General features: G+C 57.9%; 1 protein-coding gene across 2 annotated transcripts in view; it reads left to right on the plus strand.

Moving 5' to 3' along the window:
* The window catches only part of MLLT6 (MLLT6, PHD finger containing), a 32,187-nt gene that overhangs the window by 7,542 nt on the left and 2,039 nt on the right, over nt 1-22,606 (plus strand). The window contains exons 5-19 of one of the 2 annotated variants that reach the window (XM_005531405.3): nt 681-784; nt 1,956-2,049; nt 2,668-2,775; nt 3,804-3,902; nt 5,040-5,214; nt 5,859-6,419; nt 8,817-8,992; nt 9,994-10,111; nt 14,461-14,527; nt 16,105-16,247; nt 16,457-16,645; nt 16,767-16,855; nt 17,221-17,576; nt 17,705-17,813; nt 21,714-22,046. In XM_005531405.3, the coding sequence (XP_005531462.2) occupies nt 681-784; nt 1,956-2,049; nt 2,668-2,775; nt 3,804-3,902; nt 5,040-5,214; nt 5,859-6,419; nt 8,817-8,992; nt 9,994-10,111; nt 14,461-14,527; nt 16,105-16,247; nt 16,457-16,645; nt 16,767-16,855; nt 17,221-17,576; nt 17,705-17,813; nt 21,714-22,046 (2,721 nt within the window). The remainder of the gene's footprint in view (nt 1-680; nt 785-1,955; nt 2,050-2,667; nt 2,776-3,803; nt 3,903-5,039; nt 5,215-5,858; nt 6,420-8,816; nt 8,993-9,993; nt 10,112-14,460; nt 14,528-16,104; nt 16,248-16,456; nt 16,646-16,766; nt 16,856-17,220; nt 17,577-17,704; nt 17,814-21,713; nt 22,047-22,606) is intronic. The other variant, XM_088068003.1, reaches the window with a different exon arrangement.

The raw sequence follows: 22,606 nt of genomic DNA on the forward strand, positions 1-22,606 counted from the left end.
ATGAGTTTGGGGGGAAAAAAGGGAATTTGAGGGATTTCTTGGTGGAACAATCGGAACCGACTGGATCCATGGAATTTTGTGTTGGATCCTCCATATTTGGATGAGTCTGGGGGAAAAAATGGGAATTTGAGGAATTTCTGGGTGGAATGACTGGAGCTGACTGGATCCATGGAATTCTCTGTTGGTTTCAATGGGACAGTTGGGTTTTGGGGGAGAAAATGGGAATTTGAGGAATTTCTTGGTGGAACAATCGGAACCAACTGGATCCATGGAATTCTGTATTGGATCCTCCATATCTGGATGAGTTTGGGGGAAAAAAATGGGAATTTGAGGAATTTCTGGGTGGAACGACTGGAGCTGACTGGATCCACGGAATTCCGTGTTGCATCCAATGGCACAGTTGGGATTTTGGGGAAAAAAAGGAGAAGTTTCGTGTATCCCACCGAGGAATATCCCAGAATTTTCATAGAAATCCCTCAGAAATTCCTCAATATCCCAGAAATTCCTTCGTAGGAGCGACACAACGGAATGTGGGAGGGAGGGAGCGGGGTCGGAATTCGCTGAGCTTTAAAATCCCTCCCGACCCAACGCATTCCATGAGATTTAGGAATTCCTGGAGGCTTTTCCTCATGGAAAACGTGGCTTTTCCCACTTTTTTTTTTTTAATTCCCGGATCCCAGACCTGCTACATCTGCGAGGAGCAGGGCCGGGAGAGCAAAGCGGCCTCCGGGGCCTGCATGGCCTGCAACCGCCACGGCTGCCGCCAGGCCTTCCACGTCACCTGGTGAGATTCCCGGGAATTCGCCTCTGGAATGTTCCTCCCCTCCTCATGCCCTGCCCTGGATTTGGGGTCTCGTCCCCCGGGGTTTCTGAGTTTGGGGTTATTTAAGGCCGGAATTGTCTCTTTCTCCTGGCCTAGGAAGGCCCAAGGAGTTCCTGAAGTTTCCAAGGAATTCCGTCAGAACCAATGGAATGTTCGTTCCCCTGATCTGGATTTGGGGTCTCGTTCCCTGAGGGGTTTGGGGTTGATCCCCCCCGGGGTTATTTAGGGCTGGAATTGCCTCTTTCTCCTGGCCCAGGAGGTTTTTCCAGAGAGTTCTGGAAGTTTGGGAATTCTGTTGGAACCTCTGGAATGTTCATTCCCCTGCCCTGGATCTGGGATCTCATTCCCCGAGGGTTGTGGGGTTTGGAATTTCCCTGGTTTTCCCTTATTTTCCTGCCAACTTTCCCTGGTTCTTCCTTATTTTCCCATTGATTTTCCCATTTTTTCACTGTTTTCCCACTGATTGTCCTGGTTTTCCCATTTTCCCATTGATTTTCCCACTGCTTTTCCTGCTGATTTTCCCACTGATTTTCCCTGTTTCCCTGCTGATTTTCCCTATTTCCCCACCGATTTTCCCGCTGATTTTTCCCACTGATTTTCCCGATGATTTTCCCTGTTTTCCCGCTGCCTTTCCCGCTGATTTTCCCACTGATTTTCCCTGTTTCCCCACCGATTTTCCCGCTGATTTTCCCTGTTTCCCCACCAATTTTCCCGCTGATTTTCCCTGTTTCCCCACCGATTTTCCCGCTGATTTTCCCTGTTTCCCCACTGATTTTCCCACTGATTTTCCCTGTTTCTCCACTGATTTTCCCTGTTTCTCCACTGATTTTCCCACCGATTTTCCCGCTGATTTTCCCTGTTTCCCCACTGATTTTCCCACTGATTTTCCCTGTTTCTCCACTGATTTTCCCTGTTTCTCCACTGATTTTCCCACCGATTTTCCCGCTGATTTTCCCTGTTTCCCCACCGATTTTCCCGCTGATTTTCCCTGTTTCTCCACCGATTTTCCCGCTGATTTTCCCTGTTTCCCCACCGATTTTCCCGCTGATTTTCCCTGTTTCCCCACCGATTTTCCCGCTGATTTTCCCTGTTTTCCCGCCGCCTTTCCCGCTGTTCCCGTTTCCCGCGGCAGCGCGCAGATGGCCGGGCTGCTGTGCGAGGAGGAGGTGCTGGAAGTGGACAACGTCAAATACTGCGGCTACTGCAAATACCACTTCAACAAGATGGTGAGCGCCGGGAATTCCCGGGATTCCGGGACATTCTGTCGCTTCCGGGAATTTTTATTTCTTCCGGGAATTTTTATTTCTTTCGGCAATTCCATTTGTTTCAGGAATTCCATTTATTTGAGGGCGTTTTTATTTGTTTAGGGAATAATGTTTTCCCTTTTTCCATCTTTTCTTTCCACTTTTCCCACTCTTTTCTCCCTTTTTCCTCTTTTCTCCTTTCCCCTCTTTTTTTCCCCCTTTTCCCTCTTCTTTTTCCCTTTTCCCTCTTTTCTTTCCCCTTTTCCCTCCTTTCTTCCCCTTTTCCCTCCTTTCTTTCCCTCCTTTTCCCTCTTTTCTTCCCCTTTCCCCTCTTTTTTTCCCTTTTTCTCTCTTCTTTTTCCCTTTTTCCATCTTTTCTTTCCCCTTTTCCCACTCTTTTCTCCCTTTCCCCTCTTCTTTCCCCCTTTTCCCTCTTCTTTTTCCCTTTTCCCTCTTTTCTTTCCCCTTTTCCCTCCTTTCATCCCCATTTTCCCTCTTTTTTCCCACATTTTCCCCCCTTTTTTCCCCCTTTCTCCTCCTTCCTTTCCCCTTTTCCCTCTTTTCCCCCCTTTTCCCACCTCCCATCCCGGATTCCTTCAGAAGACCTCGCGCCATTCCGGGAGCAGCTCCTTCATCCCGGGCCGGAGGAGCCGCTCGGCGTCTCCCACCCAGGAAAAGCACCTGTCCCACCACGAGCGGCCAAAAAAGGTCAGGAAAATTCCCAAAATCCCCCAAATCCCCAAAATTCCCTGGATTTCCTCATTCCAGGAGGTGAAGGCGGCTTTCAACCTCAAAACCCTGGGGGTTTTCCCCTCGGATTTGAAGTTTCCATGGATAAAAAATTCTGATTTTTGGCCAGCGAGGGGGGATTTTCGGGATGAAAATGAATTTGTGGGAATTCGGGAATGGTTTGGATCAGATTATCCGGGAAAAGGGGTTAAATCCACCTCTGGAAAGGGTTTTTCTGGATAAAGGAATTATTTCGGAGCCAGGTCTGGCTGGGATGGAAATTTTTAATTCTGCTGGTCCTAAAAAACAGCTCCGGGATCCCAGAAATCCAATTTTCCTTGGGATTTCTGGGAGAAGCAGCTGGGAATGTGAGAGCCAGAGCCCGGGGTTTGTGTGGGGTTGGTTTTATTCCCAAAAATAGCCCCAAAATCCCGGATTTGGGGGGTTTTTTTGGGGATTTGGGATCTGAGGGAAGTGGGAGAGGAATAAAGGATTTTTCCTGCCCCTGGATGGGTGCGGATTTTGCAGGATCTGTGCTGGAAAACAGCGGGAATCGGGATTTATTTGGATTTCTTTATGGGATCTGTGCTGGAAAACAGCGGGAACAGGGATTTATTTGGATTTCTTTATGGGATCTCTGCTGGAAAACAGCGGGAACAGGGATTTATTTGGATTTCTTTATATGGGATCTCGGCTGGAAAACAGCGGGAGTCGGGATTTATTTGGATTCATTTCTGGGATTAACCTCTGGAAAACAATGGGAATAGGGATTTATATGGATTTATTTCTGGGATCTGCCAATGGAAAACAACAGGAATCGGGATTTATTCGGATTTCTTTATGGGATCTCTGCTGGGAAACAATGGGAACAGGGAATCTATTTATGGGATCTGCCTCTGGAAAACTGCAGGAATGGGGATTTATTCGGATGTCTTGATGGGATCTGGCACCGCCCTTCCCAGCACTGGGAATTCCGGCATTCCAGAGGCTCCCGGTGTTTTTTCCAGAGCCGCAAGGACAAGGAGAGGCCGAAGCAGAAGCACAAGAAGCGGCCGGAGTCCCCCAGCAGCCTCCCCCCAGCGCCCCCGGCCGTGGCTGCCGAGAAGGTACCGGATCCATCGGATGGGAAAAATCCATCCAAAAAACTGGGAATGGGCAGGAAAATCCACCCAGGAAATCCAGCCAAAAAAACGGGAGAAAGGGACAGCAAAATCCAGCCAAAAAACTGGGAAAAGGGGCAGGAAAATCCAGCCAAAAAACTGGGAAAAGGGCAGGAAAATCTGCTCCTCCTGCACAAAATTCCAGCCAATTCCAGTTAATTCCCGGAGGGATTTCCCTTCAATTCCCACTTCCAGCGTTTTCCTCCTGCCCTGTTTATTCCCGTTTTCCTGTTGTTCCTTGAGCTGGTTCCCTCTCTCCTCCCCAGAACACCCAGCGGATATTCCCTGTAATTCCCTGGAAATTCCCCCCGGGAATCTCTGATCCCATCCCATTCCCAAGGAAATCCCCTGGTGGGATGGGGGTGCTGGGAGCAGCGCACCTGAGGCAGGAATCCGAATTCCTTGATGGAATTGCAGCCAAATTCCGGAGGATTTTGGAGCTGGAGACTCGGCTCCCTTCCCTCCGGAATTCCCTGCGGTTCCCTGGGATGAGCCAAATCCCTGGGATCCGTTCCCGGTGCCATTCCCAAGCAGCATTCCTGCTCTGGAGGGGGGAAATTTGGGAAAAGCAGGAAAAAATTGGGGAAATCAGGAAAATCGGGCAGAACCGGGAAAATTGGGGAAATAGGGAAAATTGGGGAAATAGGGAAAATTGGGGAAATAGGGAAAATTGGGAAGATCTGGAAAAATTGGGAAAATTGGGGGAAATTGGGGAAAATGGGAAAATCGGGAAGGTCTGGAAAAATCGGGGGAAAATTAGGAAAATTGGGAAAATCCAGGAAAAATGGGGAAGTCGGGGAAATCTTGAAAAAGTGAGAAAATCAGGGGAAATGGGGAAAATCAGGAGAAATGGGGGAAAATTGGGAAAAATCAGGAAAAATCGGGAAAAAAAAAAACGGGGAAAATCGGGAAAAACTGGGGAAAACTGGGAAAAAATTGGGAAAAATTGGGAAAAATCGGAAAAAACTGGGAAAAATCAGGAAAAATCAGGAAAAATTGGTGAAAATCAGGAAAAAATCGGGAAACTTAGGGAAAATCGGGAGAATGGGGAAAATCCTGGGGTGACCCCGTGGCCTCCCCCAGGGCTCCGGTGGCCACCACGAGGCTCCCAAGGAGAGCTCGGAGCTGGCCCGGCCCGAGGCCAAGGGCAGGAAATGCTCCGGCCACGGCAGCAGCCACAAGGGGAAGAAGACGGGAAGCGGGAAAAGCTCCGGAGGCTTCGGAACGGCCGCGCCCGGAGGAACCTTCCAGGCGGCGGGTGAGGAGGAGGAGGAGGAGGAGGGAGGAGGGAGGAGGAGGATGGGAAAGATGAAGGGGGAAGGATGAATAATGAGGAGGAGGAAGGAGGGAGGAGGAGGATGGGAAAGATGAAGGGGGAAGGATGAATAATGAGGAAGAGGAGGAGGAGGAGGGAGAGGGGAAGGATGAAGGAGGAGGAAGAGGGGAGAGATGAAGGACAGGAGAGTGAGGAAGGAGGAGGAAGAGGAAAGTGAGGAAGAGGAGAGGGATGGAGGAAGAGAAAGAGGAGAGAGAGGAAGGGGAGAGGGATGAAGGACAGAAAGAGAGGGATGAAGGATGAGGAAAAGGAGAGCGAGGAAGGGGAGGGGGATGAGGGAGGAGGAAGAGGAGTGGGATGAAGGATGAGGAAAGAGGAGAGTGAAGAAGGGAAGTTCCCGGTGATGAAGGAGGAGGAAGAGGAGAGGGATGAAGGAGGAGGAAGAGGAGAGTGAGGAAGAGGAGAGGGATAAGGGAGGAGGAAGAGGAGAGGGATGAAGGACGAGGAAGAGGAGAGTGAAGAAGAGAAGTTCCCGGTGATGAAGGAAGAGGAAGAGCAGCACGAGGAAGCACCAGCCCCCCCGCCGTGCCCTGCTCGCTGCCCTCTGAGCTCTTCCCTTCCCTCAGGCTCCTCCTGCGGCCTTCCCGCCTCCCAGGACCTGCTGCCCTTCCCCAAACTGGAGCAGGAGGACGAGAAATTCCGCAAAGCCTCCGGCTCCGCCTCATCCTCGCGCTGCTCGCCGCTCTCCGAGGCCGCCAAGGCCGACGCCTTCGAGCAGAAGGTGATCTTCTCCGGCTTCGGCTCCGTCATGCGCTTCTCCACCTCGGCCGCGGCCCCGCCGCGAGCCCGCGACGCTTCCCCCGTGGATTACAAAGGTTCCGGAGGCTCCGCGGCCGGATCCGCGGCCGGCCACAAGCGGATGCCGCCGCTGGGCGCCGAGGAAGGCGAAGGCCTCAAGGAGAAGAAGCACAAGGGCAGCAAGAAGAACAAGCACGGCCCCGGCAGGCCCAAGGCGGGCAAGGGCAAAGAGGTCCTGGGGGCTCAGCTGGCCGGATCCACCTCCACCTCGTCCTCGCCCTTCTCCGGGGGATCCCTCGTCAGCTCCAGCGTCGGGAATTCTTCCCGGAGTTTCGGCCACCCCGGGAGTCTGCCCAGCCTCAGCGTGGAGTCGCCGCTGCTGGGCTCAGGTGTGTCCTCCCTTGAGGGATCCGTGCGTGTGCTGAGGGCCCTTTGCCAGAAAGTTCCAGAATTTTCCAGCCCTTTCCACAATTTTCCAGCCTTTTCCACAATTTTCCAGCCTTTTCCAGAATTCCCAACCCTTTTCCAGAACTTCCCAGCTTTTTCTAGAATTTTCTAGAATTTTCCAGCATTGCCCAGCCTTTTCCATTGCTTTGTAAATTTTCCCAGACTTTCCCAGCCTTTTCTAGAATTTTCCATACTTTCCCACAATTTTCCAGCCTTTTCCAGAACTCCCAACATTTCCCAGAATTTCCCATCTTTTTCTAGAACTTTCTAGAGTTTTCCAGCATTTCCCAGCCTTTTCAATCGCTTTGCGAATTTTTCCAGACTTTCCCAGCCTTTTCTAGAATCTTCCAGACTTTCCCACAGTTTTCCAGCCTTTTCCAGCATTTTCAGACTTCTCCAGAATTTTCCAGAGTTTTCTAGAATTCCCCCGCCTTTTCTAGGATTTCCCAGCATTTTCTATTGCTTTGCAGAATTTTCCAGCCTTTCCCAGCCTTTCCCAGCCTTTCCCAGCCTTTCCCAGAATTTTCCAGCACATTGAGCTGTGTCCACAGAGCTCTGTCCCTTGAATCCATAAAAATCCACATCCCGTTCCATCCCAGCCTTCACCCCGGAATTTCCCCCCCCAGATCAGCTGCACAAAATTTGGGGTGCAGATCTGAGCTGGGAACATCCCAACCCCTTTTGGCTCCTCCTCTCCCAGCCAGGGCTGAATTCCCAGCTGGATAAAACTGGGAATATTCCGGGACCCCACACCGGGGGCTCTCCGGAATGGTTCCATTTAACCCCCCTCGTATGGAAACAAAACTTCTCATCCCGGTGTTCCCACATCCAGCGGCACCAGGAACTCCCAGTAACTCCCAGTAACTCCCAGTAATTCCCAGGAACTCCCAGGAACTCCCAGTAATTCCCAGAGCTCCCAGTGGAGCCCCTTCCCTGGACTGGGGAGGGATACTGGGCTGGGAACTGCCGGGACATCAGGCAGGAAAGGGTTAATGCAGCTGGGAAAGGAGGGGCTCCGACACTGCATCCCGACTGTTCCTAATCCCGACTGTTCCCAATCCCGACTGTTCCTGTCCCGACTGTTCCCTGTCCTGACTGTTCCCTGTCCCGACTGTTCCCAATCCTGACTGTTCCTAATCCCGACTGTTCCCAATCCCGACTGTTCCTAATACCGACTGTTCCCAATCCCGACTGTTCCTGTCCCGACTGTTCCCAATCCTGACTGTTCCCAATCCCAATTGTTCCCATTTCTGAGTGTTCCCAATTCCAATTGTTCCCAATCCCGACTGTTCCCAATCCCGACTGTTCCCTGTCCCGACTGTTCCTGTCCCGACTGTTCCCAATCCTGACTGTTCCCAATCCCAACTGTTCCCATTCCTGAGTGTTCCCTGTCCCAACTGTTCCCTGTCCCGACTGTTCCTGTCCCGACTGTTCCTGTCCCGACTGTTCCTGTCCCGACTGTTCCCTGTCCCGACTGTTCCCTGTTCTGACTGTTCCCTGTTCTGACTGTTCCCTGTTCTGACTGTTCCCTGTTCTGACTGTTCCCTGTTCTGACTGCTCCCATTCCCAACTGTTCCCATTCCCAAGTGTTCCCTGTCCCTTCCTGCCGATTCCAGAGGGGGAGGGACAGGAGGGAATCGCGTCTCCCTGACCCTTAGGAGAGAGAAAAGCGGGAATGCTGACTCCGTAACCCTCGGGAGAGGCGGGATAAGAGGGAATCTCTCCATAAACCTCAGGAAAAGTGGGATAAGGAGGAATCTCCTTTCCACAACCCTCAGGATAGTCGGGATAGTCAGGAATGTGCTCTCCTCAACCCTTGGGATAGTCAGGACAGTCGGGAATGTGCTCTCCCCAACCCTTGGGATAGTCAGGATAGTTGGGAATGTGCTCTTCCCAACCCTTGGGATAGTCAGGATAGTTGGGAATGTGCTCTCCCCAACCCTTGGGATAATCGGGATAGTCAGGACAGTCAGGAATGTGCTCTCCCCAACCCTCGGGATAGTCAGGACAGTCGGGACAGTCGGGACAGTCGGGAATGTGCTCTCCCCAACCCTCGGGATAGTCGGGACAGTCGGGACAGTCGGGAATGTGCTCTCCCCAACCCTCGGGATAGTCAGGACAGTCGGGACAGTCGGGACAGTCGGGAATGTGCTCTCCCCAACCCTCGGGATAGTCAGGACAGTCGGGACAGTCGGGAATGTGCTCTCCCCAACCCTCGGGATAGTCAGGACAGTCGGGAATGTGCTCTCCCCAACCCTTGGGACAGTCGGGACAGTCGGGAATGTGCTCTCCCCAACCCTTGGGATATTGGGGACAGTCGGGAATGTGCTCTCCGGCAGGGATCTACACGAGCAACAAGGACCCGATCCCGCTGGGCGCGGCGCTGCGGGCGGCCTGCAGCACCCCGCTGCCCTCGGCGCTGCTCCCGCTGCAGGGCGGCGCCGGCCTGGCCCAGCTGGGCCGAGCGCCCTTCGCCAGCTCCATCCCCGCCTCCGCCGCCGGCTCCACCACACAGGTAACCATGGAAACGGCCGGGATCCGGGATCCGGAGCGGACAGGGAACGGGATTGGGACCGTTGGGGTTGGGATGGTTTGGGTTGGGATGGTTTGGGTTGGGATGGTTGGGATTGGGATGGTTTGGGTTGGGATGGTTTGGGTTGGGATGGTTGGGATTGGGATGGTTTGGGTTGGGATGGTTGGGATTGGGAGCACTGGGGATTGGGATGGTTGGGATTGGGATGGTTGGGATTGGGACAATCAGGATTGGAAACATTCAGGATTGGGATAGTCAGGATTGGGACAGTTAGAATTGGGACAATTGGGATTGGAACAATCGGGATTGGAAACATTCAGGATTGGGACAATCGGGATTTGAAACAATCGGGATTTGAAACATTCAGGATTGAGACAATCGGGATTGAAACAATCGGGATTGGAAACATTCAGGATTGGGACAATTGGGATTGGAACAATTGGGATTGGAAACATTCGGGATTGGAAACATTCAGGATTGGGACAGTTGGGACAAGGAGCACTCAGGATTGGGATAATTGGGATTGAAAACATTCAGAATTGGGACAATTGGGATTGGGACAGTCGGGATTGAAAACATTTGGGATTGGGACACTCAGGATTGGGAACAGTTGGGATTAGAACACTTGGGATTGGGAACAGCTGGGACAGGGAACACTCAGGACTGAAACATGCCATCCCCACCCCGGATCCCCGGTTCCCCAGCAGTTCCATCCCCACCCCAGATCCCCAGTTCCCCCGGCAGTTCCATCCCCACCCCAAATCCCCGGATTCCCCCGTGTCCCGCTGTCTGTGCCGGACCACGGAGCCGATCCCTGCCGGAGCTGTCCCACCGGGAAGAACGACCGGCTCCACCCCATTCCCACGGCTCCCGGCCGGCTCTGGGAACGTGCCAAGCCTCTTGCCAGACTTCCAGGCGATATTTTTAACACGGGAGCCGGGAAGCGCCGGAATAACGAGGACATTCCCCCGTTCCCCATGCAGGTGTTTTCCCTGGCCGGTTCCACCTTCAGCCTCCCTTCCTCGCACATTTTCGGGAGCCCCCTGACGTCGGGGCTGTCCCTGAACCCCCTCCTGAGCCAGCCGGAGAGCAGCCGGGCAGGTACGTGAATTCCCAGGTATGTCCGAGTTGGCATTCCCGAGGGCTCTCCCACCGCTGCATTCCCAGCTTTTCCAGCTGGTTTTCCGCTCTGGGTGACAGCCGGGGCGGCCAGCGGGGGACGGGGGGGTCGCGTTTGCCCGCGGCACCTCCGGAGGGGCCCTGGAGAATGAGGATCCTGGAGGATCCTGGAGGATTGGGCGTTCCTGGGGAATGGTGGGTGGGCATGGAGAATGGGTGTCCGTGGATAAGGAGTGGCTCTGGAGAATGGATATTCCCGGGGAGTGGATATTCCCAGGGAATGGATATTCCCAGAGAATGGATATTCCTGGAGAATGGATATCCTGGTGAATGGATATTCCTGGAGAATGGATATTCCCAGAGAATGGATATTCCCAGGGAATGGATATTCCCGGGGAGTGGATATTCCTGGGGAATGGATATTCCCAGGGATTGGATATTCCCAGAGAATGGATATTCCCAGGGATTGGATATTCCTGGGGAATGGATATTCCCAGGGATTGGATATTCCCAGAGAATGGATATCCTGGTGAATGGATATTCCTGGAGAATGGATATTCCCAGAGAATGGATATTCCCAGGGAATGGATATTCCTGGAGAATGGGTGTTCCTGGTGAATGGATATTCCTGGAGAATGGATATTCCCAGAGAATGGATATTCCTGGAGAATGGGTGTTCCTGGTGAATGGATATTCCTGGAGAATGGATATTCCCAGGGAATGGATATTCCTGGAGAATGGGTGTTCCTGGTGAATGGATATTCCTGGGGAATGGATATCCTGGGATAATGGGTTTCCTTGGATAATGGATATCCTGGGATAACAGGAGTCCCAGGATAATGGGGTATCCCTGGATAACAGGTGATCCTGGATAATGGGCATCCCAGGATTCCTGCGTGGAATTACTTTCCCCCACCCAAATTCTGCTGCCCTCTGCCGTAATTTCAGCACCCCCCAGGAATAACCCCGGGATCCAGGAATCCCGAATCAGGAATGAGCCATGGAGGCAAAATCCAATCATCCAAAGTCCTCAAAAAACCCCAGATCCTCAATTTCCTTTTCCAAAATCCCTCTTTTTGCCTGACTGGGATTTTAGGAGCTTCAGGATGGGGATTTTTTTTCCCAGTTCCGGACAGATTTTGGGGACAGCTCCCGGTTTTTGTCACGTTTTGGGTTTGGATTTGGTGGCCCAGAGTCTGCTCAGCCAAATTCCCGCTGGTTTTTTTTCCAGAGGATCCATTAGCATCAAACCTCCCGTGTGGGGCCGTTTTCCCTGAAAAACCTGGAGATTCCTTTAATCCCAGACTTCACAGGATTCTTGGGAAGCTCCCTTGTCTTTAACCCCGATTCCTTTTCCCGGGAAAGGGAGATCCCATGGAGGCAGCTCAATATTCCAGCTTTTCCCAATTTTTCCGTGCTGGACGATGTGATTCCAGCCGTGGGAACAGGGAATTCCTTCAGGTTCATCCCTTGGGCAGCACAAGAAGTCTGGTTTTTATCTGAGCTCCCGCCTCCACCTTCCTGCCACGGCTTTTCCGGGATCCTGATGATGACGGAGCAGGTGGATTTGTCATTCCCGGTTTTCTCCAAGCTTCGGGAAGGGCTGTCCCTGAGGGAGAACTCCGTCACCTCCCGCTCTGGTGATGGAATGTGGGGCTGTCTCGGGCACCGGGGTGGTGTCGGCATGACGGGAATGAGCAGGGAGCCAAAAATCCCGGGATTTTGGAAGCCGGGATGGTTTTGGGGTCTGGAGAGGTTTCTGTGGGATGACGGAGTGGTTGGGGCTGGGAAGGACCTTTAGGATGATCCATGGGCAGGGACACCTCCCGTTATCCCAGGCTGCTCCAGCCTGGCCTCGGACACTCCCAGGGATCCAGAGGCAGCCCCAGCTTCTCCGGGAATTCCATCCCATCCCCTCACCACCCTCACAGGGAAGAATTCCATCCCAAAATCCCATCCCTATCCCAGTTTGAGCCCATTCCCTGTGTCCTGTCCCTCCATCCCGTGTCCTGGAGCCCATTCCGACACTGGAGCCGCTCCAGGATCTCGCACCGGGAAATTCTGGCCACATCCAGGAGTGCGGATTCCTCCTGCCTGGAAAAGTGTCCCGGGACAATCCCAACCCAGCGGGACATTCCCGAGGGGAGGATGAGGGATCCGGGATCCCCCCGGCCCTGTCTGGAGGAGCCCCAGCTGGGTTTGCTCATTCCCAGCCGCAGGAAACCCCCAGCTCCCCGCTGGGAATCGCGGCATTCCCAGCAGGAGATTCCCGGGATTCCTGCGGGTGGGAATGTGTGGGGAAGGAGAGGGGCAGGGAGGCAGCTGGAGCCAAACCATCCGACAGCGCCCAGGGCGAGGGGAGCGAGCGCTCCAGGGATGGGAGAATAAATCCGGGATTTATCCTGGATTACCCTTGGAACGGGAGAGATCCTGCACAGCGGCCCCATCCCGGATTTCCTGGGGCGCAGGGAAGGTTCTGGATGGTTCTGGAAGGCTCTGGATGGTTCTGGGCGCCGCTGAGGGCACACTCAGATCCTGGGGGCTGTTCTGGGATCTCCCCAAGGAGGACACGGAGGGGCTGGAGCGTGTCCAGGGAAGGGCTTGGAGTGCTGAAGGAGCCGGGAACGTTTATCCTGGGGAAAAGTGGGATCGGGAGGGACTTCCTGGATCTCCAGAAATCCCTGCCAGGAGGGGACAGCCGGGGGGCTCTGCTCCCTGGGAACAGGGACAGGAGGAGAGGGAGCGGCCTCAGGCTGGGCCGGGGGAGGTTTGGATGGGATATTCGGGAATTTTTCCACATGGAAAGGGACAGGACCTCATCCCTGGAATTGCTCAGAAAGGCGCGGATGTGGCGCTTGGGGGCACGGCTGATCCGGGTTAATGATTGCCCTCGCTGACCTTGGAGGGCTTTTCCAGGCTTCCATTCCCTGATTCCCTGGAAGCTCCTTAGAGAGGAGCCGGGAACCTTCTGGAACCGCGGCCGGCCGTGGGGAAAGGATCCCCAGTCCTGGCTGACCTTGGAGCCCTTTTCCAACCACATCGGTTCTGTCACGGCCTGGAGAGCGGCAGCCGATCCCCCGGGATTCCCGGATCAGGGATTCAGCCCTCCCTCCTTCCCGGCAGCTCCGGGAAAAGCGGCTCCTCGGGCTGCGGCGGGGCCGGGGGGACCTTACCGGAGTGGCCGCGCTGTGCTGCGGTGCCAGGAGGTGCCGGGAGGTGCCAGGAGGTGCCAGGAGGTGCCAGGCAGTGCCAGGAGGTGCCAGGAGGTGCCAGGAGGTGCCAGGAGGTGCCAGGCGGTGCCAGGCAGTGCCAGGAGGTGCCAGGAGGTGCCAGGCGGTGCCAGGAGGTGCCAGGAGGTGCCAGGAGGTGCCAGGAGGTGCCAGGTGGTGCCAGGAGGTGCCAGGCGGTGCCAGGCGGTGCCAGGAGGTGCCAGGAGGTGCCAGGTGGTGCCAGGAGGTGCCAGGAGGTGCCAGGAGGTGCCAGGCGGTGCCAGGAGGTGCCAGGTGGTGCCAGGAGGTGCCAGGAGGTGCCAGGAGGTGCCAGGAGGTGCCAGGAGCTGCTCCCCGGGACTGTTTGGGGCTGTTTGGGGCCATTCGGTTCTGGTGCCACCCGGTACCACCCAGTTTCCTCCTGTGGGATCACACCGGGGTCACACCGGGCACACACCGGGCACACACCGGGATCACACCGGGGTCACACCAGGATCACACCGGGATCACACCGGGATCACACCGGGATCACTCCGGGGTCACACCGGGATCACTCCGGACACACACTGGGATCACACCGGGATCACTCCGGACACACACCGGGATCACACCGGGATCACTCCGGGGTCACACCGGGATCACTCCGGACACACACTGGGATCACACCGGGATCACTCCGGGGTCACACCCAGCACACACCAGAGTCACTCCGGGCACACACCGGGATCACACCGGGATCACTCCGGGGTCACACCCAGCACACACCAGAGTCACTCCGGGCACACACCGGGATCACATCGGGATCACACCGGGATCACTCCGGACACACACTGGGATCACACCGGGATCACTCCGGGATCACTCCGGACACACACTGGGATCACACCGGGATCACTCCGGGATCACTCCGGACACACACTGGGATCACACCGGGATCACTCCGGACACACACTGGGATCACACCGGGATCACTCCGGGGTCACACCCAGCACACACCAGAGTCACTCCGGACACACACTGGGATCACACCGGGATCACACCGGGATCACACCGGGGTCGCTCCGGGCTCCGGCCGTGCCCGGCACCGCTGACCCCGGGCCCTCTGTCCCTGTCCCCGCACAGAGCCGGACCTGGAGGATTGCGGCTTCGGCTGCCGAGGGACGTCCCCGCAGGAGAGCCTGTCCTCCATGTGAGCGTCCGGGACAGCGGGACAGGGGGACACAGGGACAGCACAGGGACAGCAGGACAGCACAGGGACAGAGGGACGGGGGGACACAGGGACAGCACAGGGACAGGGGGACAGGGGGACACAGGGACAGCACAGGGACAGGGGGACAGCACAGGGACAGAGGGACGGGGGGACACAGGGATAGCACAGGGACAGGGGGACAGGGGGACACAGGGACAGCACAGGGACAGGGGGACAGCACAGGGACAGAGGGACGGGGGGACACAGGGACAGCACAGGGACAGGGGGACAGCACAGGGACAGGGGGACAGAGCGACGTGGGGGGGCAGAGGGACAGCACAGGGACAGGGGGACAGAGGGACAGGGGGACACAGGGACACAGGGACAGCAGGACAGAGTGATGGGGGGGGCAGAGGGACAGCACAGGGACAGGGGGCCGGGGGGGACAGAGGGACACGGCGGGAGGACAGCGAGGACAGGACAGGGACAGTGCAGTGACAGCGCAGGGACAGCGGGGACAGGACAGGGACAGTGCAGTGACAGCGGGACATGGGCAGAGCCTGTGGGCATGGAAACAGCTCCTGCCCCACTCCTTGGGATGTGGGGTGAAGTGGGATGGGGTCCATGGGATGGGATACATGGGATGGGATCCATAGGATGGGATCCATGGGATGGGATCCATGGGATGGGATCCATGGGATGGGATCCATGGGATGGGATGGAAGGATCCAGGTTTGCTTTCCCAACACAACTTGAGCCTCGCCTGAAGCGCAGCAGAGGCTGAGCCTGGGGGCTGCGGCTGCTCCGGCGCAGACAGAGGGGCCGTGGGAGCGGGAATGGAGCAGGGAATGGAGTGGGAATGAAGCCGGGAGCAGAGCAGGGAATGGAACAGGGAATGGAGTGGGAATGGAGCAGGGAATGGAACAGGAATGGAGGTGGGAATAGAACAGGAATGGAGCAGGGATGGAGGCGGGAGCGGAGCAGGGAATGGAGCAGGAATGGAGCGGGAATGGAGCAGGGAATGGAGCAGGAATGGAGCAGGGAATGGAGCAGGGAATGGAGCAGGAATGGAGCAGGGAATGGAGCAGGGAATGGAGCAGGAATGGAGCAGGAATGGAACAGGAATGGAGGCGGGAGCGGAGCAGGGAATGGAGCAGGAATGGAACAGGAATGGAGGCGGGAGCGGAGCAGGGAATGGAGCAGGAATGGAACAGGAATGGAGGCGGGAGCGGAGCAGGGAATGGAGCAGGAATGGAGCGGGAATGGAGGCGGGAGAGGAGCAGGGAATGGAGCAGGGAATGGAGCGGGAATGGAGGCGGGAGAGGAGCAGGGAATGGAGCAGGGAATGGAGCGGGAATGGAGCGGGAATGGAGGCGGGAGAGGAGCAGGAATGGAGCAGGGAATGGAGCAGGAATGGAACAGGAATGGAACAGGAATGGAGGCAGGAGAGGAGCAGGGAATGGAGCGGGAATGGAGGCGGGAGCGGAGCAGGGAATGAAGCAGGGAATGGAGCAGGAATGGAACAGGAATGGAGGCAGGAGAGGAGCAGGGACCCCCTGACCCCCCGGCCCCCGCAGGTCCCCCATCAGCAGCCTGCCGACCCTGTTCGACCAGACCGTGTCGTGCAGCAGCAGCGGGCAGCTGGACAATGTCCCGCAGGCCACCCCCAACATCGAGCAGCTCCTGGAGAAGCAGGGGAACGGCGAGGCCGGCGTCAACAGTGAGTGCCGGCCCGGGGGCGGCGGGGCAGCTCCCTGGGAGCCGGGATTTTGGGATTCGGAGCCGGGATTTTGGGATTCGGAGCCGGGCGGGAGGAGCTGGGGCTGCGCTGTGGGGCCGGTCCCTCCCGGCCCAGGCTCTGACTGCGGTTCCTGCCATCCCCTTTCCTCTTCCCCCTCGTTTTCCCCCTTCCCCTCGGTCCCGCCGCAGTTGTGGAGATGCTGAAGGCGCTGCACTCGCTGCAGAAGGAGAACCAGCGGCTGCAGGAGCAGATCATGACGCTGACGGCCAAGAAGGAGCGGCTGCAGCTGCTCAATGTCCAGCTGTCCGTGCCCTTCCCCGTGGTCACCAGCAGCAACGGCGCGGGCAGCCAGGCCCAGTACATCCTGCCCGCCAACGGTGAGGGCACCGCGGGCACCCGGGGACGTGGCCCTGTGGTGTGACCCCGAGGGTCACAGCGGGGAGGGATCCGTCCCTCGGCCACCTCAGGGTCCGGCCCTGACTCCCTCTCCCCTCGCAGTGTGCGCCGGTGACTCCCTGAGCATCAGCAAGAGCCCCCCGTGCAAGAACAGCTTCGGCATCGAGAACTCGCTCTCCACGTCCTCCGAGGTACTGCGGCCTCTGCGGCCACCGGCGGCCGGGCAGGGCCTCGGGCAGGGGCAGCGCCAGGGCTCGGTAGCCAGCTCGGAACTCCCGCTAGCCCAGGCTCAGAGATCAGGTTCTCCCCGCAGCGCCCGAGGGCTGCCTAGAGTAGCTGAGAGCGGGAGCGTGAGGTGAGAGCGCTGCCAGGTGATCCTGGAGATCCAGCAGGGATCCGCCTGACTTTCTGGGACCTCCCTGTGACTTCTGGCACCCCCCGCTCTGAGTTCCGGGCCCCCCTCGCACTCGAGCCAGCCGCACCCAGAGCCCCTCCCTTCCCATCCCCAGCTCCCCAGCCGCCCCAGCCCGATGCTCTGTGTCCGTTTCTCCCCCAGGACCCTCACTCGGGCTGTCCCAGCAGGAGCAGCTCCTCCCTGTCCTTCCACAGCACGCCCCCGCCCCTGCCCATGCTGCAGCCCAGCCCCGCCTCGCTGCCCCTGCCCGGGGCGCAGCAGGTGAACGGCCTGGCCAGGCTGGCAGGCGGGGGGCTGGCCGGAGGCTCCGGGGCCGGCCACAGCCTCTCCGCGGTGCCCATGGTGGACGGCCTGCTGGGCAGCCTGGCCGGAGCCCAGCAGATGCCCCTCAACGGGATCCTGGGGAGCCTGAACGGAGCGCAGCCCGCCCCTCCTCCGAGCGCGCTGAGCCAGGCCAGCGGGCCCCCGGCCCTGCAGCTCTCCACCAGCCTGAGCAGGTGAGGATGGGCGGCCCTGCCCTCTCCAGCCGCAGTTTAGCTCCGGGAAGGGAGGGAAGGGCCGGCCCCGAGCGTGCGGGAGCGGTGGCGGCCGCGCTGACCGGCGCTGCGCCGCTCCCTTCCCGCAGCGTCGCCAGCCTGAGTCCCCTGACGGAGCAGCAGCGGCACGTCCTGCAGCAGCACGAGCAGCAGCTGCAGCAGCTCCAGCAGCTCCTGACTTCCCAGCCGCTTAACCCGGTAAGGGACGGGCTGCTCGCACCGGGAGAAGCCGGGAGCCGAGAGGGGAAAATGGGAGTTTTTCCCCCCCCTCTCCCCGAATTCTCTTTGCGCCTTATCCCGGCTGAGCGCAGCGCAGGAAATTCAGAGCCGGTCTGGAAGTTTGGGATGGGGAGCGGAACGAGGAGTGAAGCTCCAGGCGGCGCCCGGGGAGGGGAGTTGGGATTTGAAATCTTTTTGGAGCAAAGGAAAGAAGTTAAATCTGAGTTTCCTGAGGGGGTGAGGAGGTGGGAGCTCCGTGAAATCCGGGAGAGCCGCTCGCTCCTGGAGTCATCCCGGGATGCAAATCCTGCTGGATCCTGGGATACAAATCCTGCTGGATCCCGGGATGCAAATCCTGCTGGATCCCGGGATGCAAATCCTGCTGGATCTTGGGATACAAATCCTGCTGGATCCCGGGATACAAATCCTGCTGGATCCTGGGATACAAATCCTGCTGGATCTTGGGATACAAATCCTGCTGGATCCCGGGATGCAAATCCTGCTGGATCCTGGGATACAAATCCTGCTGGATCCCGGGATGCAAATCCTGCTGGATCCTGGGACACAAATCCTGACGGATCCCTCTGCCAGCCATCTCAGGATGCAAATTCTTCCAGATCTGGGGATGTAAATCCCGCCGGATCCCAGGATGTAAATCCTGCTGGATCCTAGGATGCAAATCCTGCCGTATCCTGGGATACCAATCCCTCCGGATCCCGGGATACCAATCCCTCCAGATCCCGGGATACCAATCCCTCCGGATCCCGGGATACCAATCCCTCCGGATCCCGGGATACCAATCCCTCCGGATCCCGGGATACCAATCCCTCCGGATCCCGGGATACCAATCCCTCCGGATACAGGGATACCAATCCCTCCGGATCCCGGGATACCAATCCCTCCAGATCCCGGGATACCAATCCCTCCGGATACAGGGATACCAATCCCTCCGGATCCCAGGATACCAATCCCTCCGGATCCAGGGATACCAATCCCTCCGGATTCAGGGATACCAATCCCTCCGGTTCCAGGGATACCAATCCCACCCTGTGCTCCCGGCTGTGCCTTCAGAGGCAGAACACACCCGGGACCCTGCTGGGGGTTAGAAAGAGAGAAAAACCCAAATTGTTTGGTTCCCGGGGCGGCCGAGCCGTGTCTGGGGACATCCTGGGACAGCCGGAGGTGCCGGGGGGCTCCGCAGGAGGATTTTGGGGTCACGGAGAGGCTCAGGCGGCCGCTCCAAGGCAGTGCAGACACAGCCCTGTCCCGGGAACAGGGCTGGAGAGGTGACAAACAGGACCCTGAGGTGACAAATAAATCCCTGAGGTGGCAAATAAATCCCTGAGGTGGCAAATAAATCCCTGAGGTGACAAACAGGTCCCCGAAGTGGCACACAGGACCCTGAGGTGGCACACAGGACCCTGGGGTGACAAATAAATCCCTGAGGTGGCAAATAAATCCCTGAGGTGGCACACAGGATCCTGAGGTGGCACACAGGTCCTTTTGATGGCACACAGGACCATGAGGTGACAAACAGGTTCCCGAGGTGGCACACAGGACCCTGAGGTGGCAAATAAATCCCTGAGGTGACAAACAGGACCCTGAGGTGGCACTCAGGACCCTGAGGTGGCACACAGGTCCCTGAGGTGACAAACAGGTCCCCGAGGTGACAAACAGGTCCCCGAGGTGGCACACAGGAACTTGAGGTGACAAACAGGTCCCCGAGGTGGCACACAGGACCCTGAGGTGGCACACAGGACCCTGGCAAACCACAGCCCCTGGGCGCTGTCCCCGCCCTGCCTGGGGTGACACGGAGGTGCCACCAGCGCCATCGGCGGGGCCGGGCCGTGCCCGCTGCTCTGGCCGCGTTTCTGGGTCAGGCTATTTTTACAGCCCGGGAAAAGCGAATTTCCGAGGGCAGCCGATGTCACCGTGTCACCCGCGGGGACGGGACAAGGGCAGCTCCGGCTGCCGCGCGGCTCCGCGGTTGCCATAGCGATTCCTGCGCTTTTCCCGGATTTCGGGGCGTCCCTCGGGATGCAGGGGAGCCCCGAGCCTGCTCCCCCCGGCTCCCGCTCATCCTGGGGGCAGCAGGATGGGCTGGGGGGAGGAATTTCAGAGCCGGTTTGGGAATTTGGGATGGCGAATCGCACGGATTTGAGATCGCTGCTGCGATGGATTGGAATCGCGGGGGATTTGTGTCGCTGCGGGTGCCTGGGGGAGGAGGATTAGTGACCCTAATCCCCCCGCGGGGGTTGGGAAGGGCGCGGGATGTTGGTGGACACCGGGGCTGCCGCTCCGTGTCCCTGCAGAGGTGGCACCGAGGGGACTTTGTCCCCGTTCCCAGGAGCATTGCCTGGGACCGGGGGTGCCGTGGTTGGAGAGGAACCCCAAAATCATCCGCTGATCAAATCCTCCCGTGCCCCTTAAACCAAATCAGGGTGACACCTTCAGTCACTTCCAGAACCTTCCAGTCACTTCCAGAACCCCTCAGTCACTTCCAGAACCTTCCAGTCACTTCCAGAACCCCTCAGTCACTTCCAGAACCTTCCAGTCACTTCCAGAACCCCTCAGTCACTTCCAGAACCTTCCAGTCACTTCCAGAACCCTTCAGTCACTTCCAGAACCTTCCAATCACTTCCAGAACCTTCCAGTCACTTCTAAAACCCTTCAGTCACTTCCAGAACCTTCCAATCGCTTCCAGAACCCTTCAGTTGCTTCTAAAACAGTTTGGTCACTTCCAAGACTTTTCAGTCACTTCCAAAACCTTCCAGTAACTTTTAAAACTCTTCAGTCCCTTCCAGAACCTTCCAGTCCCTTTAAAAACCCTTCAGTCACTTCCAGAATCTTCCAGTCATTTCTAAAACCCTCTAATCACTTCCAGAACCATTCAGTCACTTCCAGAACCTTCCAGTCCCTTCTAAAACCCTTCAGTCACTTCCCAAACCCTCCAATCACTTCCAGAACCCTTCAGTCGCTTTTTGAAGCCTCCCAAGGTCAGTGACTCCATCCGCTCCCTGTTCCAGTGCCAGTTCTCTCTTCCAGACCTGAAATTTCCCCCAGGATCCACCGTGAGCCTCCTCCCGTGTTTGTGGGGTCACGGTGGATATCGGGGAAAATCTCCTCTTCCCTCCCGGAATTCCCAAAGGCCGATGTCTCCTCATGGGAAAGGGGCTGTAGCCGGGATTATCCAGGGGGTTTTGGGTTATCCAGGGGGTTTGGGATTATCCAGGGGGTTTTGGGTTATCCAGGGGGTTTGGGGTTATCCAGGGGGTTTGGGATTATCCAGGGGGTTTTGGGGTTATCCAGGAGCTTTTGGACCTGGCAGTGGATTCCCGGACCTGAGATGGGAGATGGAAATAATTGTGGAGGACAGAATCCCAAATCCCTGTGCTCCCTGCGTTTTCCCACCCAGCACAAACCTGAGACTGTGCCAGGTGTCCCCTCCTGCCGAGCGGGATATCCCCTCTCTGTTCCCTCCTGCCGAGCGGGATATCCCCTCTCTGTCCCCTCCTGCCGAGCGGGATGTCCCCTCTCTGTCCCCTCCTGCCGAGCGGGATGTCCCCTCTCTGTTCCCTCTCTGTCCCGTCTCTTTCCCCTCTCTGTCCTGCTGTCCCCTCTCTGTCCCGCTGTCCCCTCTCTGTCCCGCTGTCCCCTCTCTGTCCCGCTGTCCCCTCTCTGTCCCGCTGTCCCCGCTCTGTCCCCTCTCTGTCCCGCTGTCCCCGCTCTGTCCCCTCTCTGTCCCGCTGTCCCCTCTCTGTCCCGCTGTCCCCTCTCTGTCCCGCTGTCCCCGCTCTGTCCCCGCTCTGTCCCGCTGTCCCCTCCTGCCCAGCGCGCTGTCCCTGACGCTGTCCCTGTCTGTGGCGGCCGTTCCCGCAGGAGCAGCAGGCGCTGGTGTTCCAGATGATGCAGCAGATCCAGCAGAAGCGGGAGCTGCAGCGGCTGCAGATGTCGGGCTCGTCCCAGCTGTCCCTCCTGGCCGCCACCTCGGCCCCGCTGCACTCCAGCCCCGGCGCGCTGCTGACCTCGGCCGCTCCCAGCGGCGGTTCCCTGCTGGCCTCGCTGTCCCCGCAGCAGCTGAACCCCGGCGGGGCCCTGCTGGCCCCCCAGGCCACCCCCCCGCTGGCCCCGGGCCCGGCCATCGCCCCCGTGCTGGCCCAGCCCAACCCCTTCCTCAGCCTGCAGCCCGACGGCGGCACCCCCAAGGGAACGGTGGGTACGGGGCTGGCGCTGCCCGGGAGGGGACAGCGGGGGACAGGGTGGGGACAGGGTGGGGACAGTGTCGGGACACGGTGGGGACAGGGTGGGGACAGTGCAGGACAGGCTGGGACAGTGTGGGACAGGCTGGGGACAGTGTGGGGCAGAGTGGGGACAATGTGGGGTCAGCGTGGGGACAGTGTGGAGACAGTGTGACACAGGATGCTGACAGGATGGAGACAGTGTGGGACAGGGTGGGGACAGGATGGGGACAGTGTGAGGACAGGCTGTGACAGCGTGGGGACAGTGTGGGGACAGTGTGGGACAGTGTGGGACAGGATGGGGACAGTGTGGGGACAGTGTGGGACAGTGTGAGGAGAGCCTGGGGCAGAGGGAGCCCCGGGGCTCTGGATCTTGGCCGGCTCTGAGGTGCAGCCCAGCAGAGCCCTCTGCTCTCCCCCCACGCTTCGGATTCCTGCTCCCCCAGTTCCTGCCTCCCCCAAATCCTGTCCTCCCAAAATTCCTGGGCATTCCCTGATCCCTGCCTGCCCTGATCCCTGTGTTCCCTGATCCCT

The sequence above is a fragment of the Pseudopodoces humilis genome, chromosome 29 (assembly GCF_049639895.1).
Source record: "Pseudopodoces humilis isolate 2021_Gansu_Grassland_sample_001 chromosome 29, ASM4963989v1, whole genome shotgun sequence".
In the NCBI taxonomy this organism is placed as follows: Eukaryota; Metazoa; Chordata; class Aves; order Passeriformes; family Paridae; genus Pseudopodoces; species Pseudopodoces humilis.